At 36.3% G+C, this 23566-nt stretch overlaps 1 protein-coding gene across 1 annotated transcript; it reads left to right on the top strand.

Moving 5' to 3' along the window:
- Positions 1-1108: 1108 nt before the first annotated feature.
- On the top strand, positions 1109-22310 carry LOC129004371 (poly(A) RNA polymerase gld-2 homolog A-like). Its single transcript, XM_054432939.1, has 11 exons — positions 1109-1352; positions 8495-8902; positions 9962-10072; positions 12052-12222; positions 14188-14380; positions 14541-14709; positions 15415-15576; positions 16544-16672; positions 18640-18817; positions 19892-20007; positions 20517-22310. Exons 2-11 carry the CDS (start codon positions 8673-8675, stop codon positions 20663-20665), a joined length of 1608 nt encoding a protein of 535 aa, XP_054288914.1. The 5' UTR covers positions 1109-1352; positions 8495-8672; the 3' UTR covers positions 20666-22310.
- The last annotated feature ends 1256 nt before the right edge of the window (positions 22311-23566 follow it).

Raw genomic sequence — 23566 nt, 5'->3', positions numbered from 1 at the left:
ACCACCGAGGCCTATGGCATCACTCCGTTTCATTGCGCTAATGGTGTTCCCTCAGCCAATATTATAACCAAATTGTTATCCCAATATTGTTATCTAAGAGTTGTTATTTATTATTTGTTACTCACTGTTGTTATTTATTAATTATTGTTACTCACTGTTGTTATTTATTAATTGTTACTCACTGTTATTAATTTTTCATTGTAAGTTGTTATTTATTCTGAGAATATTTATTTATTGTTACTCATATTGCACTCAATCTTTGTCACTTTTTATCTATTTAGAGTATTAACATAATTGAACAGCCGTCCATGTATTCACTCTTGATCAAATTATTTGTTACTATTAAGCATGCACAACAATGTATTAATTTAACTGTATTGGTTGTAACCGTTAAATGAATAAATGAATAAATGAATGAATGAATAGAATGCTCTCATTTTGTTCTTATTAAAATAACTGCAGCTGAAATAGTGCTTATCTTATGGGACGTCTGTCACTGAACAACACCACTTGCGACGTTGCCAATTCTACCAGGGGCCCATTTCATAATAAACTACAAGTTACAAGTTACAACTTGTAACTTGTAATTTCCATTAGATTTGCATTGGGCGATCAGCTGATTTACTAATAATATTAGTTTGTACTTTATTATGAAATGGGCCCCAGGCCGCGGCCTGTAGTTAAAGGCGGCTGTGCTTATACACGTCATCTTTCTACAAGAACAAAGGCTATAAGCATGCTATAAGGTAACAAACGTTCAATAATCAAATATTCTAGTTCTTGCCACTGGGAAATACATCAAAGAGAGTCGGTATGTTGTGGAATGAAAACTCAGAACTCTTTAGTGCCATTAAATGCAATAATTGTACATTGCAAGAGTCATTAAACTTGAATCTAAATACAATTAATCTTTAAATATGAAAGAAAACAATCGACTTAACTCATATCATTAATCATTTTGAAATCCTGGTGCTACGGGATATCGACTCTAATGATTGTCGACACTATGGAACCCACTTTTCTTATAGTGTTGAATTTTAAAAGAAAATGTTATTACACAACCATTGCACCTTTGAATCTCACGAGGCCGGTTGGTCGAATTTTAAGACGAGGCGAGGGCCGGCTACAGTTACAATTAGCCTACAAAATCCAACTAGAATTAGATTTTGGATAGGTTTTGCTGTTCAATATTGGATTTTTACTATAGTAGAATAAAGTGTACATTTTTCCTTTGAGGGCTCAGCCGTGATTTCCCTTCTTGTATATACTTAGCCAACATTGATTTGCTGTTTGTTCAAAGACCTGAGCCCCCTACTTTTTATCTACATTCATGTGTTAACTAGCTCACTGACGTAAGTAATTAATTTACCTACTTGATATTGTAAGTTTTCCTGTGACATTGAGGTTCCATTATGACTGATTGAATACCTGCTACTAATCTTTTTCACTCATTATGAGTTTAATCCTCATTAGTAAATAGCCTAGGTACCTCTTCTCTCAGACTAATGTATTCAATATTTTGGTCCTAAGAGACTAATATTACTAGGCTTAAGGGCCTAACATAAAATATAGAGTAGGCCTAATTTGGATTACCTAATACCCCCGCCACATCAAACCTCCAGACTACAAGCGAAATTCCATTTGTCTGGATGGATTTTCAATTAAATCTACCTAATTAACCTTCCACCGGCGCATCACGGATGTTACCTCCAAGTCACTACATTTTTCGTTATAATAACCATAGTTTACATTTGACAGAGATTGGATGTTGCCTGCCTCATCATTAGTTGTTGGGTACCTCACGCACCTCTTTTGTGGAATTTGGCTACTCTTAGTACCCTTTTCCCGGTTGGTTGTCGACCTTGGGGAGTGGTTTGTGTCACTACTGAGCGCCCTGTGATGTAACGGGCTTACCCGGAGCCTAGTTCCGTGTTTGACCTTATTTTTCGATATTTTAACCCTCCGAGTGTTCATAGTTTAGGCCTTAATGTCCACCTATTTTTGGCGCATTTGCAAGGTTTTATTAAAACGGATCTGAGAAGCTTAAAACAATGTTAATTCTACTGTTCTATATACCATTTTGTTTGGAAAATCATGGGCTTCAATATCATACATAAAACATAAGGAATATGTTTCAAAAAAAATTTTTAGGTAAAAAATTATTTTGGAAAAATTGAAAACAAAAATAAGTTCGCGCTCAATGAACTAAGATATAGGCCTATAAATATTTGAAAATAGCCACTTTGTTCTAAATTTTATGAGGATTACAAATCCTATATAATAATATAAGGAAGTAGATTTGCAAATAAATAAGTTATGGGCAAAATCAGATTTCAGTACATAGCGTTTAGCTAAGAATGCATAGCCTAACCATAGCTAGGAATCTGGCTGATAATTAACATCAACAATGTCACTACCAACTTCATCCGGATCGTCAATAAGTCCTTCAACATCACTAATATCATCTTCTAGTGCATTACGTATATCACTACTGTCCATTTTTACCACTAAAAACGACGATAAACGTACAAAAACACACAAGTCACCGATGTGAAATAACCAAGTTGTCTAAAACACGAACGTCAGCTGTCTGCTACAATTACGATCAGCTCGGAGAACATAAAGCGCTTAGAGACAGACCTCTGGAGAAAGCTTAGAATCTAACGAAAAGAACGATACCTAACTCGATCCAGTTCAATCCGATTCAGTCAGTCATAGAGCCTTCGCCGTAAACGATGTTCGTGCGTCGAAAAATCGACACTTTCATAAATATTTCTTTTTTATATTTGAAGAAGAATTAAGTGCACTATTGCTGGCTAGAGTTGAAAGGGAGGACAGGGAACAACATTTAGTGGAAAAACCTACTTGTGCGTTTGTTCAGGAACTTTTTTTTTATAAAGAGCTTTGATGAATTGAGTAGTCCTTCTTCTAACAAATGATTTACTTTTCATCAAACCATAGGCCTAACTTACAAAGCTGTTTTATTTATTACACTAAGTTAGGTAGGCTACCGTATTTGAATTTTTCTTAGTTAAGAGCTTTGACAAAATAAGATGTCCTTGTTTAAATGTTTTTTTTTTCTCAAAGACTATAACTTAGAGGTGTTTTTAGGCCTAACTTACGTCATACAATAGGCCTCAATGCAATTTTTGTCTAAGAGTTTTGACACAATGAGTTGGGTCAGTTGGGGTAATTATGACCAGCGGGGATAATTATGGCCGGTGTCATTATTTAAGAACCTAATGACAGTAAAATTTAAAAAAATGTCTTTTACATGGTTTTATAGGCCTATGTATATTTTGTGTTGGCAACCTGTAAATAGGGGCTAGTTGTTAGAGGAAAACATTAAAAAGGTAAATATTTTTATAATTTTAAATTATATGTTACAAATTTTCTATTAGCCCCATCCGTTTTCATACGCGTTGATTCAAAGTGACCCCAACCCTAAAAAGATTTTGTTTGAAGGAATTTATTTAGGTAGGCTACTAATCCCATGAAGTTTTTTTCTACCTACTTTTGATTATCATTTTCATCCATTAACAATTTTAATATCAAAATAGTACTGTAGGCTAAGTTATATGGTCATTACCCCATTTATATAAATGGGGTAGTTTAAATGACCACATTTGATATGGACAGAAAATTAATTATTTGTGCTTTCCTGTTACAAGAAAGTGATTGAAAATCATCAAAAATCATGCCAAGAACATACAAAAAAAAAAGAAACCATCTGTTACTTAGGCTACTCCTTACAGGACCTGCAGGAAGCTGTTAGGTAATTTGGTTAAAGAGAAACTGAGCCAGCGTCAAGCTGCAGCAAAATATGGGATTACGAAATCAGTAATACAGCTGCATATTAGTGGAAAAGTGAGTTCAGAGAATCAAGGAGCTGGACGCTCAACAACTTTGTCAATTACAGAAGAAAATGAACTTGTAGAGTAGAGTGCTTGTTGTCATGAGCCAAATTTGGTTACCGGTATCCTTATGACAGGCAGGAACTTTTGGGTCTTGTTGCACCGTACGTTGCAGAACATTATATTCCTATTGTTCTTAATGACGGGAAACAAGGGGAGGATTGGTATTTAGCCTTTATGCGGAGACATCCTCGCTTATCCATATAAAAAACCTGAGCATCTTCAGACATTGCCTCAAAATAACACAATCCCAGAAGTAGCCTATGTTACTATTTTTACAAAAAACTGGACGAAGTTTATAAGGAGAAAAATCTGACATCACCAGATAAAGCCTGCTTTGTTAGCCGTCGTTGTTGTATATAACACCAACCGAGACAAACTTGAAGCCTGGAACTTATGTTTTATAGTCAATGTCAAAGGAGGTTATAGGAAAACAACAAACTATAAGTAGCCTAGGTTTGTTTCATGCAGTCTATATAGGAGGCTGATGAATATGATGAGGACGAAGATTGTAAGGTCCTTAAAATGAGAGTGACGACTGAGACTTACAGATAAACTTGCCACGCAACTTATTATCTTGGTGAAAGATATGAGTTTGTTATGAGCAAAAACCAAATCATTAGTGTGTTGCCGGAACAGAAGCTGATTTCAAAAGACCGCTTGATTACATCATTAGCACATGTTTTACTGGGTACTGTATCAATTTTCAAACAGTCTTAATTATAAAGGGGAAATTTTGTAGTAGTTTTAAGTTGCCTAGATAAAGCCTCACATTTGTAAGATTTTCTATTTTTCTACTTACACTAATTAACTTTAAACCTGGTTATGTTTGTTTTTGACCAGAATAGGGTGATTATGACCACCACCAAAAGTTGACTTTGTTTAGTTAAAAAATCTTGATTGTTCAAATACGAGCATTATTGGTCATAATTGCCCCAATCAATGCTTATTCATTTATAAATTACAAGAAAAAAGAGTGGTCATAATTCCCCCATCTGTGGTCAGAAAAACCCCATATTTTCATTTTTTTTAAATTCAGTGGGGTGATTATAACCACCCCTTTAATGTCCAAAGTAAGATACCTAGGGTGTTAGAATTTTTTTTCTACATTCATAAAGAGCCAAAAGATCACCCTAAACAATTAAAACCATTAATTTTTTTTAAGTAGGTAATTAATAAGTTGAAATAAAAAATTGAAAAGTGGTCACAACTACCTCAACTGACCATAACTGATTCTTATGGTCTTCTTATGGATTCTTATGGTAGGTAACAAAATAGTTATTTGTGTAACTAGTGAGCAAAGTGGCACTTTGCTGCACACGAGAGCAAGCGGCTCATGCGGAATGATCTTGAGTGCAGCAAAGGCCTTTTGCACTCGTGTTACACATGATATTTTTCCTACAGTCACTATAAAGAATAGAAATAATTAGTCTTTCAAACTCTATAGCCTTACCGGTACTTACAACACGTCTTTAGGTTCAGCTGACAACACAAATAGGTGCCCTAGAGAAAGTAGTCACGGGTCCGTATCCCTCTGCTATTTTTTCCTCGGCAAGCAATGTGCTCCGCGACTTGAGAAAATAGTACCGTATGTTTTTGTAATTTGAAGTGGTTTCCACGCCTAAAAAATGCTTTAAAGGTATTTTCTTGTTTATTAAGATCGTAGGAATGTTTTAAAAACGTTTAAAAGTAAAGTCCAGAAAGTTCAGAAATACCGAAACTATAAACACAAAATGACCTAGGTTAAATCATAGTTATAATAGTCAATCAGCTGCTCATAGTATTATTATCTTTAAGTGTTGCCAACCTATTTCCAAGTGTACACGGATTACGTGCATAATAGAACCACACTGTTTTGTGTTGTTTCGTTGGAATCCTGATGTGCGCCAAAATATAAACCGTATGACAAAGTATAAATATGCAGCAATTAGCAGCTTTCTGTACTACTAGTGGCTTGTAGGGACATAAGTCCCTAAAAAGCTCAAATGTAAAACAACTTTTTGCAATACCGGTATTTAAACAAACTCAGAATAACATTATCTATGTGTCAGAATAGGCATCCCTACACCATATCTTTTGTGTAAAAACCAGTTTGTTGTTCTTCTTTGTTTGCTTTTGTTGATGTCATTTTCAATAAATAATTTGAATCGCTCCAGTGGTTTAACATGAAAAGGCAGCAAACATATCATTGTTTGTGAATAAATACTGGTTTACTAAGGTAGCTTTGGTCTTGTGGTTAATGAGAATAAATAAAAGCTTCCCTGTTTGGAATTTTAAAAATTCATTGGAGGTTCGCCTTCAGATGAATTGAAGACGCCTGCAATTTCATCTGCAGTAGGCTTATTATACCTACGACGATCCATATTTATCCTGTCTACAAACCTAAGTTCTAATTCACTGTCACCTTGTACAACCATTTCATCCGAAGCTCTTTTGTAAATTTGTGCAAATGGATTTTCTAATAGAATTTCAGCTAGTTTTGACAATATTTCAGGTTTTAAGTCAATATTTTCTCGACGCCTTTGACGAATTTCTGTTGCTGTTGATGTGTCAATAATGTACAATTGGCCATACACGGGGTCTTCATCATGCTGAGGCAGCAAATCTGAGATTGAACGATAAATCTGTCCTTGAATTTTGAAACAGTATGGTCCTTTTCCTGGAATATATTTCTTACTGGCTGAAAAATAAGCCAAAGCCATCGCACTGTTGCATTGTCGAATGAATTTATACAGTTGTGGGCTCTCTTCAAACAAACTTTTAAGTTCTACATTAGTTTTTGGCTGAGGAAGGTTAATAAGTCCGTAATGACAACATGTCATAAAATGATAATTCGTTAGTTCTTCTCTAAAATGAAGAGCACTACATTGAATGCACTCTTGGTCCAATAATCCTGCATCATGGATCTTTACATTTCTCTCGTCTACCATGGGTCTCCTAAAAAGGGATTGTTACATATCTTGATTAAGTTCGTCGTCATTATCTACTCTTGCTCTCCTACGCGCACTGTCATTCCTATGAACAGTTCCCCGCCTTTGTGGTATTCCCCTGGCGTTCATATTAATTACAGTACTTATAATGAAAAGAATATATATCCAGCAGCCTACATACCAAAACATCTTGAATCCCTGGTGATTTTATAAAAGTATGATCGAATATGATTAAACTACGTTGTATATTCACTGCACTAAAAAAATTTACTTACGAAGGAATGCAAATACACCATTTTAGAACCAATAACATTTATAGGTTATTTTAGTTGTATATATTTACACAACCTTAACCTTAAAATGTGTAGAAATATAATGAAAACAACATCATTTAAAATAAACTTGAACATATGATTTAAAAATAAAAACAAAACAGAAGTTAGATTTAATTTCGACTCTTCGATTATTTATACAGAATATTTATTCTATGTCGTTTATTCCTTTAACACGACAATAACGTAAAAGCATGAAAAATGAAACTTGAGTATATGATTTAAATATAAACAAAGAATGCAGACGTTTTTCCGACTAATCTTCAATATTTCAGTTTTATTATAGTATACATTTCATAGTTGACTGGCTAAAAGTAAACCAAATGTGTGTATTGATCACTGAGCTATAATTCTAACTGGAGGTAGCACTGAATGTCAAAGATGCGTGTCGCCAGCCGCCATGTTTGCGTGAGGTGGGTGTCCATAAGAACCCATGTTATTGCTATGACAAAAAAACTCACTGCTATACAACCTAGTTATAAGAAGCCATGTTATTGCTATGGTAAGAAAACTTACTGCTATACCAACCTAAAAAAATCAGCGACTCGCTTTTGACAGACTTCTGCCATGGCAGTGCTACCTCCAGTTATAATTTTAGCTCAGTGGTATTGATCACTGTTTTCAAATCTGTGGCACAGCTGTTTTAATTTCAAAAGATGTAAACAAATTAAACCCCATGTTGTTTTAATGGGAAAAGTTTTATTCGTATTTATATTTATTTATACCTCAAGACCTTTAAAATAAGACCCCTCCCATCCTTCTACGGCCATCCAGTCACTCACAATTTCTTTACAAAAATTTGACTTACGGAATTATATATATAGATAACTATAAAACAGTACAAGGAACCAACATTGTCGTGCGACTGTAGGAAAATGATTTTTTTCATTAGACCATAAGTTAGGTGTTTTATGTCACTCACTATTACAATTTTTTCCAATGTTATACGATAGTAATGTACTGTAGCGTATATGTATAAAAAAGTTAGTCTTATTTTATCCACAGAACTTGCGTAGGCCTACTGATTTTTATTGTTTATTATAACATTTCCTCCAGGCCAAGGGCCTTGGGCTCCTGCTCCCCCAGTAGGACCCTGTCCTCGGTGCACCACACTCACCACTACACAAAACTGACCGCCTGATCAAGTGCACTGACCTACTGAAAGCAACAGCCTTCAGTAGGTCAGCTCAACATGTTACTGTAACAACACCCCCAGCCTACTCATACAACATAAAACACCTTCCTGCTTACAATATTTGACCCCTTGCATTACATAATATGCTAAACATTATGCTACTTAAAACCTATTTGTTTTCAGATTTAATAAAGCCAGTGCTGTTGGACAGATGCAAGCTGAATCAAACTGAAACAAGACAATAAATAGAAACAATAAACAGTAAAGATATATATTCCGAGTTGCTGATAAACTTTGTTAAAATGGAATAAGAACATTTGTTTGTAAACTATTTCCATTCAACCAGAGAATTCATCTTATAATGTACACATCTGCGATGTACCAACCGCAAATGATGATACAGATGACTGAAGACCAGTTACGACAGCATTGTCCGATGAAAGAGCGAAGTGACAATACCGTTCACTGTTTGAAGAATGATACACCTCAGCATATGTATGTTAATGTTGGTCAACATTATTATATGTATAACAACAAGCAAAACAACAAAAAACACAACTGGATGCCAAACAATTGCTACAACAACCCAAGGTATTTCCAATTATAGTAGTCATAAAAATAGGTTAACAATTAGAGAAAATAGTTTTTCTCGTTGTGTCACAGTGTTCGGTTGTTAACTTGAGTAGATGTCCAACATACATTTTTAGTAATTTCCTCATTTAGTTGTCTAGATCAGTGTTTCCCAAGCTGAGGTACACTGGGACCACTGCAGTAGTACAAATGCTAACCTGAGTATTTTACATCTCTAGTTTGTTTAGGCTGGTTCTTTAGTTCATGGCAACTGTGTAAAATCAGCATAGGTAAGATGAATACGAGGTTTATTCGGTTAAACGTAGTAAACATAAGTTTTTTTAAGCTTTTAAGTAAAAGGAGCTAAATTAAAACTCTTGGATCCATTGCCCAATAGGCTTACTTTTCTCATGTAGCCTAAATCATTGTAAAAATAAATCTTCAGGAAAGCTCGCCCCCAATCAGAAAAGTTCTTGACAGCTCGGAATGAACAAGTTTTGTATTGTCTACACGGCCGTGAGAGATGATCAGAATTTTGCCACGATCGCGCAAGACGACGATGACGTTTATGTGACCGCGGGATTTGATGATGATGTCCAAACGGTTGCGGGAGATAATGAGAATTTTGCTGTTATCGCGGGAGACCACACCTTTCAAAAGACGCCAGATTACTGGAGTGGCGCACTGCCGGATTATATAGGGTCTACTGTACTTTTTACAAAGTTAGAGCTTCAGGAGCGCTTGGTTTTCAAACTAGCCTAATGAACACTTGAAAAAAATGTAAAATATCTAACAACTTACATTTAAACTTGAAAAGTCAAAGCCTGAAAAGGGGCTTGCAGTATATTTGCAGAACCTCAAAATTCTTGACCGCTCTGTTAGTATTAACCTATAGGTTATTATACGTTGTCAGGTATTAGTATAAGCTGGTCTAGTCGTAAAGCGTAGGACTTAGGCGTCCTGAGGCACCAATGGATTTTATCTTAGTGATGCAAAAAAACCCTAGGTTTAGCCTGAAGTAATGTGAAAAACCATCCCAGGCTAGAGCCTATTGTCCTAAAAAAAACTTTGTGTTTGCAGGTTATCAGGTCAGATACAGGAGCCGCTGTGTCCTCCTCGTCCCCCTTCTCAGGACTCCCAAACTGATAGCTCTTCTGAAGAATTGAACTACCTGTCTAGCAAAGGAGTCAAGTAAGAATAACATTATTTCACAATAAATCCCAGTAAGTACCAAACTGTTAGCAAACGTAGATGTATACAGATACCAAAGGTATTATATTATTACTAAGTGAATGGTACCATAGTAAAACCCCACCATATCTAAGGGGTTTTTAGGGTAAATAAACTTTTACATCAGGAGATTTTGTAGGTAAACGTCTGAATTGAGGTGTTAATTTAAGGCTAAACAGGCCTGCTCACTACATAGTCTCTAATATGACTGGGACGGGTGGCTTTGTCCTGTAATCCAGCTACTTACTAGGAGGTCACGAATTGTGGGTATTTATAGGCATGCACTGTGGATGTGATACTCCCTTGTGTGGATTAACGTCCGCACGGATGAGTACTACGACTATCCGCAGTACTAACCTGATAATTAGACCAAGTTTAAGTCTAAAATTTGGTTCGGATTCTACTATAAACTGTAGGTCCCTTAGTTGCCATTAGCTGTATGGGCTATTAATTAACAGCTGTGTCTTAGGAATGTCGGCCTTAGTCACTAACAAGACTACAAGATCGCGCCACTCATCCTACACTCATCTCCATTCATACTTGGCTTAAAATCCTTGTATGGTTGCCATTTCATAGAACAGTATTAACAGTATAATAGCATTTTTGACTCACTATTTTATCAGTATTTCAACTACCATTTTTTAGTCTTTGCTAACTATGTTAACCAGGACCAAAATTAGGGAAGACAATTAATAAAGTATTCTTAAAAATTCTAAACACACTTGGTAAATCTTTTAAAGTGTTTGACATAGTATATTTTAGGGATGGACGGGATTTTTATTTCCTTCCCGATTTTCGGGACGGGACGGGATTTTTATTTCCTTCCCGATTTTCGGGACGGGACGGGATTTTTATTTCCTTCCCGATTTTCGGGACGGGACGGGATTTTTTTTCTGTGCATAAAAAGAAAGTCTTGAGTATTGCAGTTACCAAAAAAAACATACGAAATCAATTTTTACCGTTTGTGGCACTAATCTATAAAAACAAAAAAATGGGTAACAATTTACAGGTACCTATAGAAACTTGTGACTCACAATCGAAATGACTCGCGGTCACGGTGGGATCGTCAAAATGACCGCGGTCACGGGGTGATCATCGGTATGACTCGCGGTCACGGGGTAATCGTCAAAATGACTCGCGGTCACGGGGTGATCGCCGGTATGACTCACGGTCACAGCACGATCGTCGGTATGATTCCGCGGTCACGGCGTGATTGTCGGTACGACTCGCGGTCAAGGCATGATCGTCGCTATGACTCGCAATCACGGCACGATCGCCGGCATGACTCCGTGGTCATGGCGTGATCGTCGGCATGACTCCGCGGTCACGGCGCGATCGTCGGTATGACTTTGCGGTCACAGAGTTTGATTGTCGGTATGACTCGCGGTCACGGTATGATCGTCGGTATGACTCACGGTCACGTCGCGATCGTCGGTTTGACTCCGCGGTCACGGGGTGATCGTCGGTATGACTCGCGGTCACGGGGTGATCGTCGGTATGACTCGCGGTCACGGCATGATCGTCGGTATGACTCGCAATTACGGCGCGATCGTCGGCATGACTCCGCGGTCACAGCACGATCGCCGGCATGACTCTGCGGTCACGGCACGATCGCCGGTAAGACTCCGCGGTCACGGCGTGATCGTCGGTATGACTCGCTGTCACGGCGCGATCGTCGTTATGACTCCGCGGTCACGGCGCATTCGTCGAAATTACTTCGTCTCCTGCGTTCGCGGACCTATGGCTCGCAATAGCGGCGTTATCGGCACTCGCGAAGCGGAAAAATCGCCGACGATCGGACCAAATCCCGACCCGAAAAATTCCCGAATCAAATGTTATCCCGTCCCGATAATCAGGAATATTTTTTCCTGAAAAATTCCCGAAATTTCGGGACCCGTCCATCCTTAGTATTTTTAATTCCGTTATTCTTACAATTGCAGACGACATTGTGAACTCAATGGATCCCATCCCCAGATGGTGCGCTCGTGCATGCCTTATACTCATGGTTACAACAACCATGGATACCAACCTAACCACAAGCGACGACACCCGGTTGCTCTGCCTCACATGCGGCGTCACAAGCACCTCCCCGGCGGCAACAACAACTATGAGTAAGTGGGAGGATAGTAAACTATAAAGCTTATACTTTCTGCAGTTAAAAGATATTCTAACTTCAGTGTTTGTTTAGTCGAACAACCTACTTAGGCCTATATTTAAAGTTAATTGGTAAAACAGAATTATTCAATATAGGATACTGTAGTGAAGAAAAAAATCTATTATTTGATATTGATAGTCTATTACAAAAATAGATATGCTTTGCCTAAACTCTCTTTGGTTTTAGTCAGGCTTCTCCCAAAAACTGCAGCCTGCAACTCATTAAATAAATACAACAGCAAGAACAAATATAATAGAAAACTTTCATAACCCTATGTTGTTCAGAATACAAGTTTTATCAATGTAAGCATTAAACAATCAATGTAACAATTTATTCAACACAACAATTATTCTCATTACCTTATTTACAAAAGTGTAGTACAGTAGAGTCCCGTTTGTCCGAAATGGTTGGGACTGGGCCCATTTCGGATTACCAAATATTTCGGATTAAACTTTTTTTATTTTTGAAAATTTTGAAAACAAAATTTAAATTTTTTTTTATTTTTTGAACTATTTTTTTTGTCTTAGGACGCAGGCTGAGCTCGGGATTGTTTTTCACATTACTTAAGGCTAGACCTAGTGGCTGCAGCATTATCACTTAATAAAATCCATTTGTGATTTGGCGGGATTGGAACTCGGGACGAAAATGAAAAATAATAAAGTAACAAAAATGGTGAAATATTTACTAAAATACTCTCTATTTACTAAAATAGACAAAAAAGTCTATCTCGCCCGGCCGCTACAGAATACTTTGACGAGGTACAGCTAACTGTGTTAAAAGTTTAATAAAAAAAATGTCAAACAATTTTCAAAAAAATTTTAAAATTTTGTATATAAAAATGTATTTTTTTGTTTCGGATTAACCCTCCAAGTGTCTCTAGTTTTGGTCTTAATGTTCGCCCATTTATTGCGCAATCGCAGGGTTTTATTAAAATGTATCTTAGAAACTTAAAAACAATGTAAAGTATACTGTTTTATATATCATTTTGTTTATTATGGAAAATTATGGGCTTCAATGTAACATATAAAACATTACAAAAAAAATGTTCAACAATTTTTGTGGGGTTGACATTTCTCAAAAATTATAAAATAAATGAAAAAAATTTATGTTTGCGCTCAATAAATTGTTATAATTTATAGGTCTACAAATATTTTAAAATAGCCACTTTGTTCAGAATTTTATGAGGATTCCAAAAATATAATAATATAAGGAAGTAGGTTTGTAAATAAATAAGTTATGGGCAAAAAACAGATTTTGGTACATAGCGTTTAGCTAAGAATGCATAGCCTAACCATAGCTAGGAATCTGGCTGATAATTTACATCAATATCACTACCTAACTTCTTCAGGATCATCAACCAGCTTTTCAAAATCACTTAAATCTTCTTATAATGCACCACGTATATCACTACTTTTGATTTTTAACACTGATAAACGTAATAAAACACATCAGTCATCAGTGCGAGGTTAACCAAGCTGTTTACATCAGCTGTCTGCTACAATATTTTCGGAACTAAAATGAAAAGCGTATAGAAACAGACATCAGGAGAAAGCTCTGAATCTGCTGAAAAAAATTATACCTAACTCGATCTAGTTCAATCTGATTCAGTCAGTCCCAGAGCCGGCGCCGTAAACAGTGTTTGTGAGTCGCAAAAGCGACACATAACACTACAGCGGATGTGTTATGAGTCGCTTTTACGACACATAACACTCGGAGGGTTAAGCGGACTTTCGGATTACCGAAGTTGGGATTATTGGGACTCCACTGTACCTAGATCATAAATGTCAAATACAAATTTTAGCTCTATTGGCTAGGTTAAGTAGGCTATTTAAGCTGTAACACACAGACATGCACCACATTCTAAGATTATCTTAGAGATTTGCTCTTTACATATTACTAAAGTATCTATGGTTTATTTCAGTACTGTACCCGACCGTTACCTGAATCGCAGTGATTCCGTCCAAGTGACAATGACTCCCTCAGACTTGGTAGGGGGAAATGAATGGGATCAGCTGTCAACAGAGATATGGAAAAAGTTCATGAATTGTCAACAGACGTCGGAAAACTACCTCAAGAAGATGCATTTGTTCAAGCAGCTCTACATAAACATCAAGGTAAGGTGGATTTTATAAATTCTGTCCATTTGTAATCTGGATTTGTTAATATGAAATGCAACCAGAAACGGACCAAACAGTAAATATTTGAAAGAACTGCTTAGCAAGAAAATAACTACCAATGGTCTGCCCCGCCTAAATAAACATTGTACGATTACAGAGGCAACTGGGCTACAGCATGTTCATCGTTGGCTCCACGTTCAATGGGTTCGGCGGCAACAGCAGTGATCTCGACTTGTGTCTAGTCATTAAAAGCCAATTCTTCCTCGACCCTCGAGCAGATGCACTAATGCACCTCAACAATGTCAAGGACATCATTTTTGACATCAGTGAGTACTTAACTGTTTATACCTTTCAGTTGTATTATACACTAGGTACATGTATTTGTTTCTATGGTATAGCTCAATAACTTTCATTTAATCGTAAACAATTAGACTGACCGAGGAGAAGGGTAAATAAATATGTAAGAAATTTATGCTACTGTACGGTAACACCTGAAAACTTTAAAGCCTAGTTATTTCAACACTTAAATGTTAAAACCGTTGGAATAGTATTGTATATCTTCTTTGTCCTTTAAAAACAGAATGAGAATATACATTACATGAATATGACTATCACGGATATGTGAAAATTTGAAAGATAACAACATAACTCCATGGATTCCACTATAAACTGTTGGTCCCATAGTTACCATTCATTGCATGGGCTATTAACAGTCCTGTCCAATGAACATGTTGGCCTTAGTCAGTAACAAGAATACAAGATTGTTCCACTCTTCTTACACTCATCTCCATTCATACTTGGCTTCAAATACTTACCTTTGTAAGGCCGCCATTGCAATTGAAAAAACTTTACATGATATACACAAAACATTAGTACGGTACTGGATAAGTTCTGTTTTTAAATACACAATCACAGACTTTTGTCGAAACTCTGCAATTCATGGCAAAATAAGAGATTTCTATTGCCTACAGTTTATTGGCATTCAAAATGAGTTTGTTAACTCTGACATTGTATCTTATTGATTTGTGTAGATCACAAGGAGCCAGACGTGTGCTCATTTCAGAACATTGAGATGATTGATGCCAAAGTGCCCCTGCTCAAGTTCCGACACTGCACTGGCATCGATGTTGACATCAATTGCAACAACCCCGTCGGCATCCTCAACACCCATCTACTCCATTGCTATTCTCAGGGTAAGTTTGTAGTAAAACACAATAGGATGTTTGTCTATTGTTTTACAATCCTAGCAAGGAGTTATTGTCTTACTACTTTAGGTTAAGTTTTACAACCCACAGTTTACAAACCTTAACAGGCCTTAAGCAGTGTTAGGTTGTCAAGGTTAAAAATGTTTCTACAAAATATTAGGTAAACACAATTTGTATTTGGGTCCAAGGAAATTATGTTGTGAATTCGGATCCTGGGATTCGGATACTGTACTGGTACATCCCTTGCTTTTATGTAAACATTTAACACACAGGCCCTATGAGGATAGGAAAATGCACGGTTAACAGAAGCTGTTAACCTTATTAAAAAAAGTTTACAATTGATACTGTGCCATGAATATGTTTTATTTAACCCTTACCGCGCTACAGATATGTTGGGTGGACTTGACTGTAACGCTTCATACACCCAAAAAATATATTTTCCCAAAAGTCAACAAGCTGAATTTTTTTTTAATAAGCCAATATAATAGCGAACGTAGCAGAGAACGAAGTTTTCTGTGGAGTCTGCGAGTTAACCAAACACTTGCGAGTTAGTTCGTCCACAGCGCTGGCGTCTCTCATAGCAGAGACCAGCAAGTGTAGGGTGTCGCCATTTTGAACAGAGGGCGGGTAACGTTGTTATTGTGATTTTCCATCACGTGATATTTTCTCCAAAAGCTGCTGCACTCTATCGGCAAAACTGGGAACTACAAGGACCAGCCAATGCACTCTGTAAGGCGAGTATAGTCGTCTATGGCGTTTAGAGCAAAGGGAATTTCGGCGAGTTTATTCGTCTACAGCGCGGTAAGGGTTAAGATATGCAACAAAAGATATGTCTGCAGGAGCAATAGCATATAGTAGTCATAACACCTTTTAATGTGAGGCTGTTATTAAAACAAAATGTTTTATTGTTGGGGTAACTTGCACATAAACTAAATGTTTGAATGTATATCATCAGCTGATTGGAGGGTGCAGCCGCTGGTGTTGCTGGTGAAGCTGTGGGCTCAGAGTCACCAGATAAACGATGCCAAGAACTGCACCATATCTTCCTACTCGCTCGCTCTCATGGTGATACACTTCCTGCAGTGTGAGTAACTGTTCTGGTAGATGTAATTTACAAGTTATTAGCTGTAGTGATTCACACTTCTGCCTCTAGTCCTGTCTTATCACCAATGACAATAAACTTATGATTATCAAGAAACCTGATGATTAGAGTTCCACGCTAGGCTGTAGGACCACCAACTGTACGTCTTATCCCGGCACCTTTTAACCGGACAAGGATATAACCGAACTACACTCGGCAGAAGTGACATCTCCTTAACCGGACAATTTTTATTAGCACTGGTTTAACCGTGGACTGGATCAACATGAAGTGGGCAGTACTGAAACGACTTTTCTTGTGGGAAAGATTTAAGACCAGTAATCACTTGTCTAAATACATCTCATAGCTAACTTAACACAATCAACGGAATGACTTAGATGTAAAATGTTAGATGTTTGCTATACTGTTAACTTGCCAGTAGTAATTCTTGTTGGGTTGGCATCCTGTTACAGTTGACTTGACCGATCCCTGTCAGCTAAACAGTATTTTTTGCAAACACACTCTCACTCCCATGGCCATTTATGCCCAAGGCGGGATTAGGCCGCACCAACAACTGCTCTCCATCCCTCTATCTTCTGCCTCTTCCACTGCTGCCCCCACTTCTCTGACGTCCTTTGGAGACACTATCCCACCATCTCTTCTTGGGCCTTCCATGTTGTTTTGGACCATTGTGTTCTTGGACCATTAGGTTGTTTCCCTTCTGGCTTTCCTATGCTTGCTTCTTTTAATAGCAAACCCGATTCCCTCCGTAGTGCGTGTCCTGCCCACCTTATTCTCCTTGCTTTCACGTGTGCTACTACATTATAATCATTATACATATTCTTCATCTCCCAATTATGCCTTTCTCTCTATTTTATTGTGTTGGGCCAAGTGTTTATACTTATTAGCCTGATCAATCCTATAATTTATTTCCATTTCTTCACTATTGCTGCTTGATATAATTACCCCTAGATATTTAAATTGTTCAACAACAAACAAAATTAAATTTTGTGGCATGTTTACAACACAGAATACTTTATTTTGAAAAAGTAGTTAAGATTTCCAACATGTTCATAATCAACCTTATATCTCATTTATTGTTTTTTTTTTTTTTTACTTCGTAACTATTTTGATTGGATGAAATTTTGTTTATAAAATATACTTGTAAATAAATACATCATCAAAATGTGGTTAGGTTTTATTACTATACAAAAAATACTCTATTTTTCACTGAACCGGTAAAGCCAATCGCCAAGCACAAAATATTTTATGTTCGGCGATCTAAATGTCTTGCTATTAGCCGATTAACGAGTAGATGTCTACACATGTGTTGTTTTCCGAGCAACTATTTGTTTCTGGAATAGCAAATATTCGTTTCAATTTGATGTGTGCAAAAAAAAGTTTTCTATGCAAATTGTGGCAATAACACAGTTTTGGAATAACCAATTGGCAGTTCCACAGTCAATTTTCAAGCTTATACTTATACTTTTATACTGTACTTATACTTTTCAATCAAATGGCGACCATACAAAGTAGGTATTTTAAGCCAAGTATGAATGGAGATGAGTGTGGGATGAGTGGCGCAATCTTGTAGTCTTCTTAATGACTAAGGCCGACATATTCCTTAGGCACAGCTGTTAATTAATAGCCCATACAGCTAATGGCAACTAAGGGAGTTTATAGTGGAATCCAAACCACATTTTTGGCTTGGTTATAACGTAGGTATCGGTCTATCAGGATAGTACTGCGGATAGTCGCAGTACGGTACTCATTAGTGTGGTCGTTAATCCATACTAGGTAGTATCCCATCCGCATTAAGGATCTACTGTTTATAGTGGAATCCGAACCACATTTTGCCTTGGTATATACGAATTGGTCTAATTATCAGGATAGTACTGCGGACAGTCGTTGTAGCTAGAATCGGGGATCCTGTGTAAGGAATACTGTTCTTCACAAGTTCGTTTTTGTTACAGGTGGTGTGAAGCCAGCCGTGTTGCCATGTCTGCACAAAGAGTATCCTCATAAGTTCCGGGAGAACCGAGAGATCCACGATGTGATCATCTTAGAAAAGCTGGACTTGCCTCCCTCAGAGAACACTCAGCCTCTTGGCCAACTGTTGCTGCAGTTCTTCCAATACTACTGTGACTTTGAGTATGTGTACCTAGACTCGTCAAATAAATGGTTTTAAGCATACTGGCACTTGTAAAATTATAAACAGCGGGAGTATCTATTCATTCATATTCAGGGAAATCACAAAGATTGCATTAATTTTTTAACAGTAAAATTTAGTGTTGGGAGCTGTGCCCTTTCTTTCAGGGTTAACACTTAAAGCCCTAAGCGAATTTAAATAAAATTCTCCATAGTTTTTTTATGTTAAGTTTCAAGTTGTGCGAGCCTTAGGATTCTGATTGAGTCCAATTTTTGGAAAAAAAACCCTTAAATTTGAAGATTTGTCTTAACCGAGCTTGCTTTAAGGGTAGAGTGGTGCCTCAAGAAGCTTTAGTTTTTGCCCTAACAGAAAAAATAGACACACCTTTAGTCATAAATTTTCCAGTGCGGAAGCGCTTACTATTGCCGTAGAAAAATACAGGTCACTTACCAATATTTAAAGGTTCTTTGGAAAAACACATTGTGGAAACACTGTTTCCAAACGTTCCATGCCACACTTCACTTTACCAATGCCATAACAACAACATAAACACACACATAATGGCAACAATTTTTATCACCTATGAAATCTTAAAATTTAAGATTTTTTACATGTGCATTGCTCTTAACCACAGACAAGAAGGTACAGAGTAAACACGCTTATCGGGCAACCGTATGCGCAAGGGTATATGTGACGAGCAAGGAAGAGCCTGAACGGCAAGCACTGCGAAATTCCTATCGCACAGGGCACAGGGTCTTCCTCCACCTTGACCGTTGTAGCACATGAGCGTGAGGGGGGGGGGGGGTTTGGACTTTGCCCTAGACACCAGCACTAGTGTTTGGAATAGTGTAACGTACCATGCAGTGTATCATCTGTTTCTTGAACATTTAGAATAGATTTGATCAAGGAAAGGCTCTACACTGGGAATTCGATTTGTATGTGAAGGAAAAGCAGATAGCTTAGATCTCCTTGTAGTATGTTTATACTCTAAAAAGGACTAAATGACTTAATACCGGTGTTTTATGTGTCATCGGTGTGTAAAATAGTTCGCTATTGACTCTCTATATTGTCCTTAGGTTTGCTGACAAGGCCATCTCCGTGCGAAGCGGTACCATTTTGCCCAAAGTAACTTGCCAACGTTTTCTGAGCCCCAAGAACGAACCTAGAGCCTGGTCCTGGCTTAACATTGAAGGTTTGTTTTCCATTGCACAATTTTGAGTCCTGCATAAGTTTTTAAGTCCGAATATATAATTTTTTAACAGTTTATTAAAAATAAATGTTTACCTTAACAAAACTTACAATCCTTAGACGCAGTGCTAGATTTGTAAAAAATGAGGTCCTGGAACTGTTACCTATTTAATGTGCGGTACCTATTTATGCCAATATTTTTATCTTTCTGAAAGAGGTACTGGAATGCCGCTCCGCCACGTTTGCAAATCAACCACTGGTTATGATAATTAATGCATTCCACAGCGAGTGTTGTTTTTTATGGTCATAACACTTGTACAAAAAATGATTTTGATAAAAAGGTGTCTATAATCAACTTTAACCATCAGATAAAAGTAAAAACATCCTAATTCAAAAATCAATTTTTAACCTTAACCAAATTATTGATTGCTTAGTGTGTAGGGCTTCGCCCTGCAGCCGACGCTCAGGAAGGGTTAAGGGAGGAAGTATATAAAACATTGTGTTATGTTATAGAGCCCTTCGACCATACAAACACGGCAAGAGCAGTATACAATGAGGAGAAATTCCGCTACATAGTGGCGGTGTTTAGAGCTTCATGTCAGGCCTTGCAGGAGTCCCACACTCTCGACTCCATCTTCCACGTGGCCATTCCATCCACGTGACCTCGATACTTTAAGACTGAATTTTTGAATTAGGCTGTGAAGATGTTACAGAGTGACATATCGTTTGTTATTGTACAGTATAGCTAAAAAAAAACTAAACTAACGGTTACCCAGCTGAAGTGGTCCATGAGGGGCCATACAAAAATAAAAGAAAAAACCAAAAATGTACAAAAAAAATTCAAAAAAAAAATGTACAAAAAAATTCAAAAATGTTGGAAAATCCACTTGGAGAACTTTTAATGAAAAAAATTGACACATGACCCTCGATTGGGTATGAGTTAGGCATGTTCGCCGAGTTAATGTTTGAATTGTAATTGGAAACTAGATTTTGTGTTTACATGAATTTCTTTCCCCGATTCAAGTTTAAAAGACTTTTAAGTTTTTACTTTTACTCTATTTTATATTTTATTTATGTTGTATGTTATATTTTAATACCCGGTTTACTGCATATAGTTCTCGTATTTTGTATATTTATATGTGAAAGGTGTGTACTTAAGTTGAACAAGTTTTATCAAAGATTTTTTCAAAAATAGTGAAGGAAGTTTTTTTTGTTTAACAAATCTGCTCAGGTTAAAAGAATGAAATTCAGCATGTGAAGGATTTTAAGAGGATTGTGATAGTAGGTAAGACCATGTGTTCCGGGCAAAAAAATGGCATAGAAATTGTTTTTATTTAACTTAAAAAGAAATTCTTTCTTGTAGCAGCACAGATTTTTGTAAATATCTGTAATCTATTTTGTGTGCTCTCATGTTCTTGCTGAAAATTAGTAAACTACCCCTTTGTATTAGTTAGTAAAATTAAATTTATTCCTAACTTTATGAAAACATTATTTTAATTGTTGTAATCGCTTTGATTCTTTTCTTGGCATAAATAAAGCTTTTTGTAATGTATTGGTGATATAATTTCAAAATAAACGGATAAGACGTAGGTTTACTGAAATGCTAGGCCCTATTAATAATTTAGTTAGTTACCAAAAAGGTATTGTAGATTTGAAGTCACATTTAAAATTAAAATAAATTCTCAAGTGAAGCGAGAGATTTCTTTTGCAAATTGTGGTTGTAAAATATAAAAAGTGATCCACCTCGTGCAATACTAAAGAAGGAACATACTTTTATTGACCAAACTCATAATGAATCTATTTAGTAACATGTGATTATGTTACCTAAATCTAATCCCCTTAGATGATGCTCAGATGTTATTTTTTGTTTTTTAAATACTCTTCGGTATGTGAAAGTCCTCTCAGTAAAGAGTGTTGATGGCAATTGACCGCTACACTATTTAAAAATAATATTATTTTTACTGCATGATATGTGTAAAATACACAAAGATTGTACACATCAAGCAGGCTCGATAATTTCCAACAATATTTTATATTTATAAAATGTATAATGAAACACCACATTTTTTTATCTCATCTAAATTTATTAAATAAAGGCAGTTGGCTCAGAAGTGTATCTCAACTATCCATATAAAAATCCCAAAGTACCCATGAACCTTTTAGAAAACTTAAAAGTCACACACCCATAAACTTAAAATTTTCGTAATGATGAGAAACCTGGTGCCAAACTGTCCATTATATCATAAATTGCCCTTAAGGGCTGTAATTCCTTTCTAAAGGGAACTTTCAATGTTTATGGCATGGGCAGATTTTTTTTAAGTTCCTTTAACATTATTTTTGTATCTGGTGATGTGAGCCAGGTCGTAATGACAACCCATCAACCGTCGTAATGATCTCCCAACAATGTCCAGTGAGGCAATAGGTACTCGCTGTTGGATTCTTGCATTTTTAATAGAATTGGAAGGTTTTCCAGAGACTCCATATAAATTATATAAAATGTTAGTTAAATTTTATCCTAGTGAATAAAAATTACTCAATGAAAAAACGCTTTATTTTCAAAATTAATTGGAAATGCACTTCAATATCCCACGCAGAGAACGTGACTACATGCTACAGCAGTAACCTCTCGGTTGTCGGTTGGCACGCCTAAAACTATCTTAGGTAACAATATCTAAATTGCAATTAACAAACAAAAATAAAATATCTTTACCCTAAACAAAATAATTACTGTTATTGTTAACAATAAGCAATATTAATATGTTAATTGCTTGTTATCTTGATCTTTATGTATCTTATCAAATAATTTTTGCAATCCCCCAAATCATAAAAATTAATAATCAACATATACCATTTCAGTAAACTTCTAGCCATCATGCAACATTTTAAGCACTGTAACTTGTGGTTGAGATATACCTAGCTTGAAAGCTCTTTCTTCACCTATTTATTGCTTTTAAAATAAAAATTGTTCTAGAGCAATTCAAAAAAGCTAAGTTCCCTAAAAATTAGTGAATGAAGCCCCAGATTTTCTCATAATCTACTTAGCATGACCATATAAAGTAAGTCTTATAATAAGTCCACACCAGCAAGAACACGTCAGCACTATTCAAATCCCCATACATGATACGATATGTTTTATAATTATTATAACACTATTTAAGCCCATTAGCAACGTAATTGTGTTTTTGTTCCAATATTTTATATCTAACAGTTATTTAAGTTTATTATTGCAGTGTTTAATATTTAAGCTTTGTCTTGTCAACAAATTTGATATTTTTTTAGCCGTTGATGGTAAATGAAGAAATTGTTCGTAAAAGTTTGTACTGAGTACATATTTTTGAACTAAATATTTTCTGGAATGTTTTTAGGCCAAAGCCATATAGTTAATCGATTTAATATTTATATCAACAATTTAGTGTGTTGACATTTAAACTGATAGAAAATAAATACAAAATTTGTAAATTTTAATTTATATCTTGAATTTAAAAAATAAACATATCCAAAGTTCAGTAAAAGTATTGTGTTTTTTAATCCCTTTTCTTGTGCATGTTTCATAGGCCTCTAAA

The sequence above is a fragment of the Macrosteles quadrilineatus genome, unplaced genomic scaffold (genome assembly GCF_028750875.1).
Source record: "Macrosteles quadrilineatus isolate MER2022 unplaced genomic scaffold, UCM_ALF_1.0 Scaffold_9__3_contigs__length_116548681, whole genome shotgun sequence".
NCBI classification, from domain to species: domain Eukaryota; kingdom Metazoa; phylum Arthropoda; class Insecta; order Hemiptera; family Cicadellidae; genus Macrosteles; species Macrosteles quadrilineatus.
Note: the sequence above shows the minus strand (reverse complement) of the source record. Positions and strands in the feature narration are given on the sequence as shown.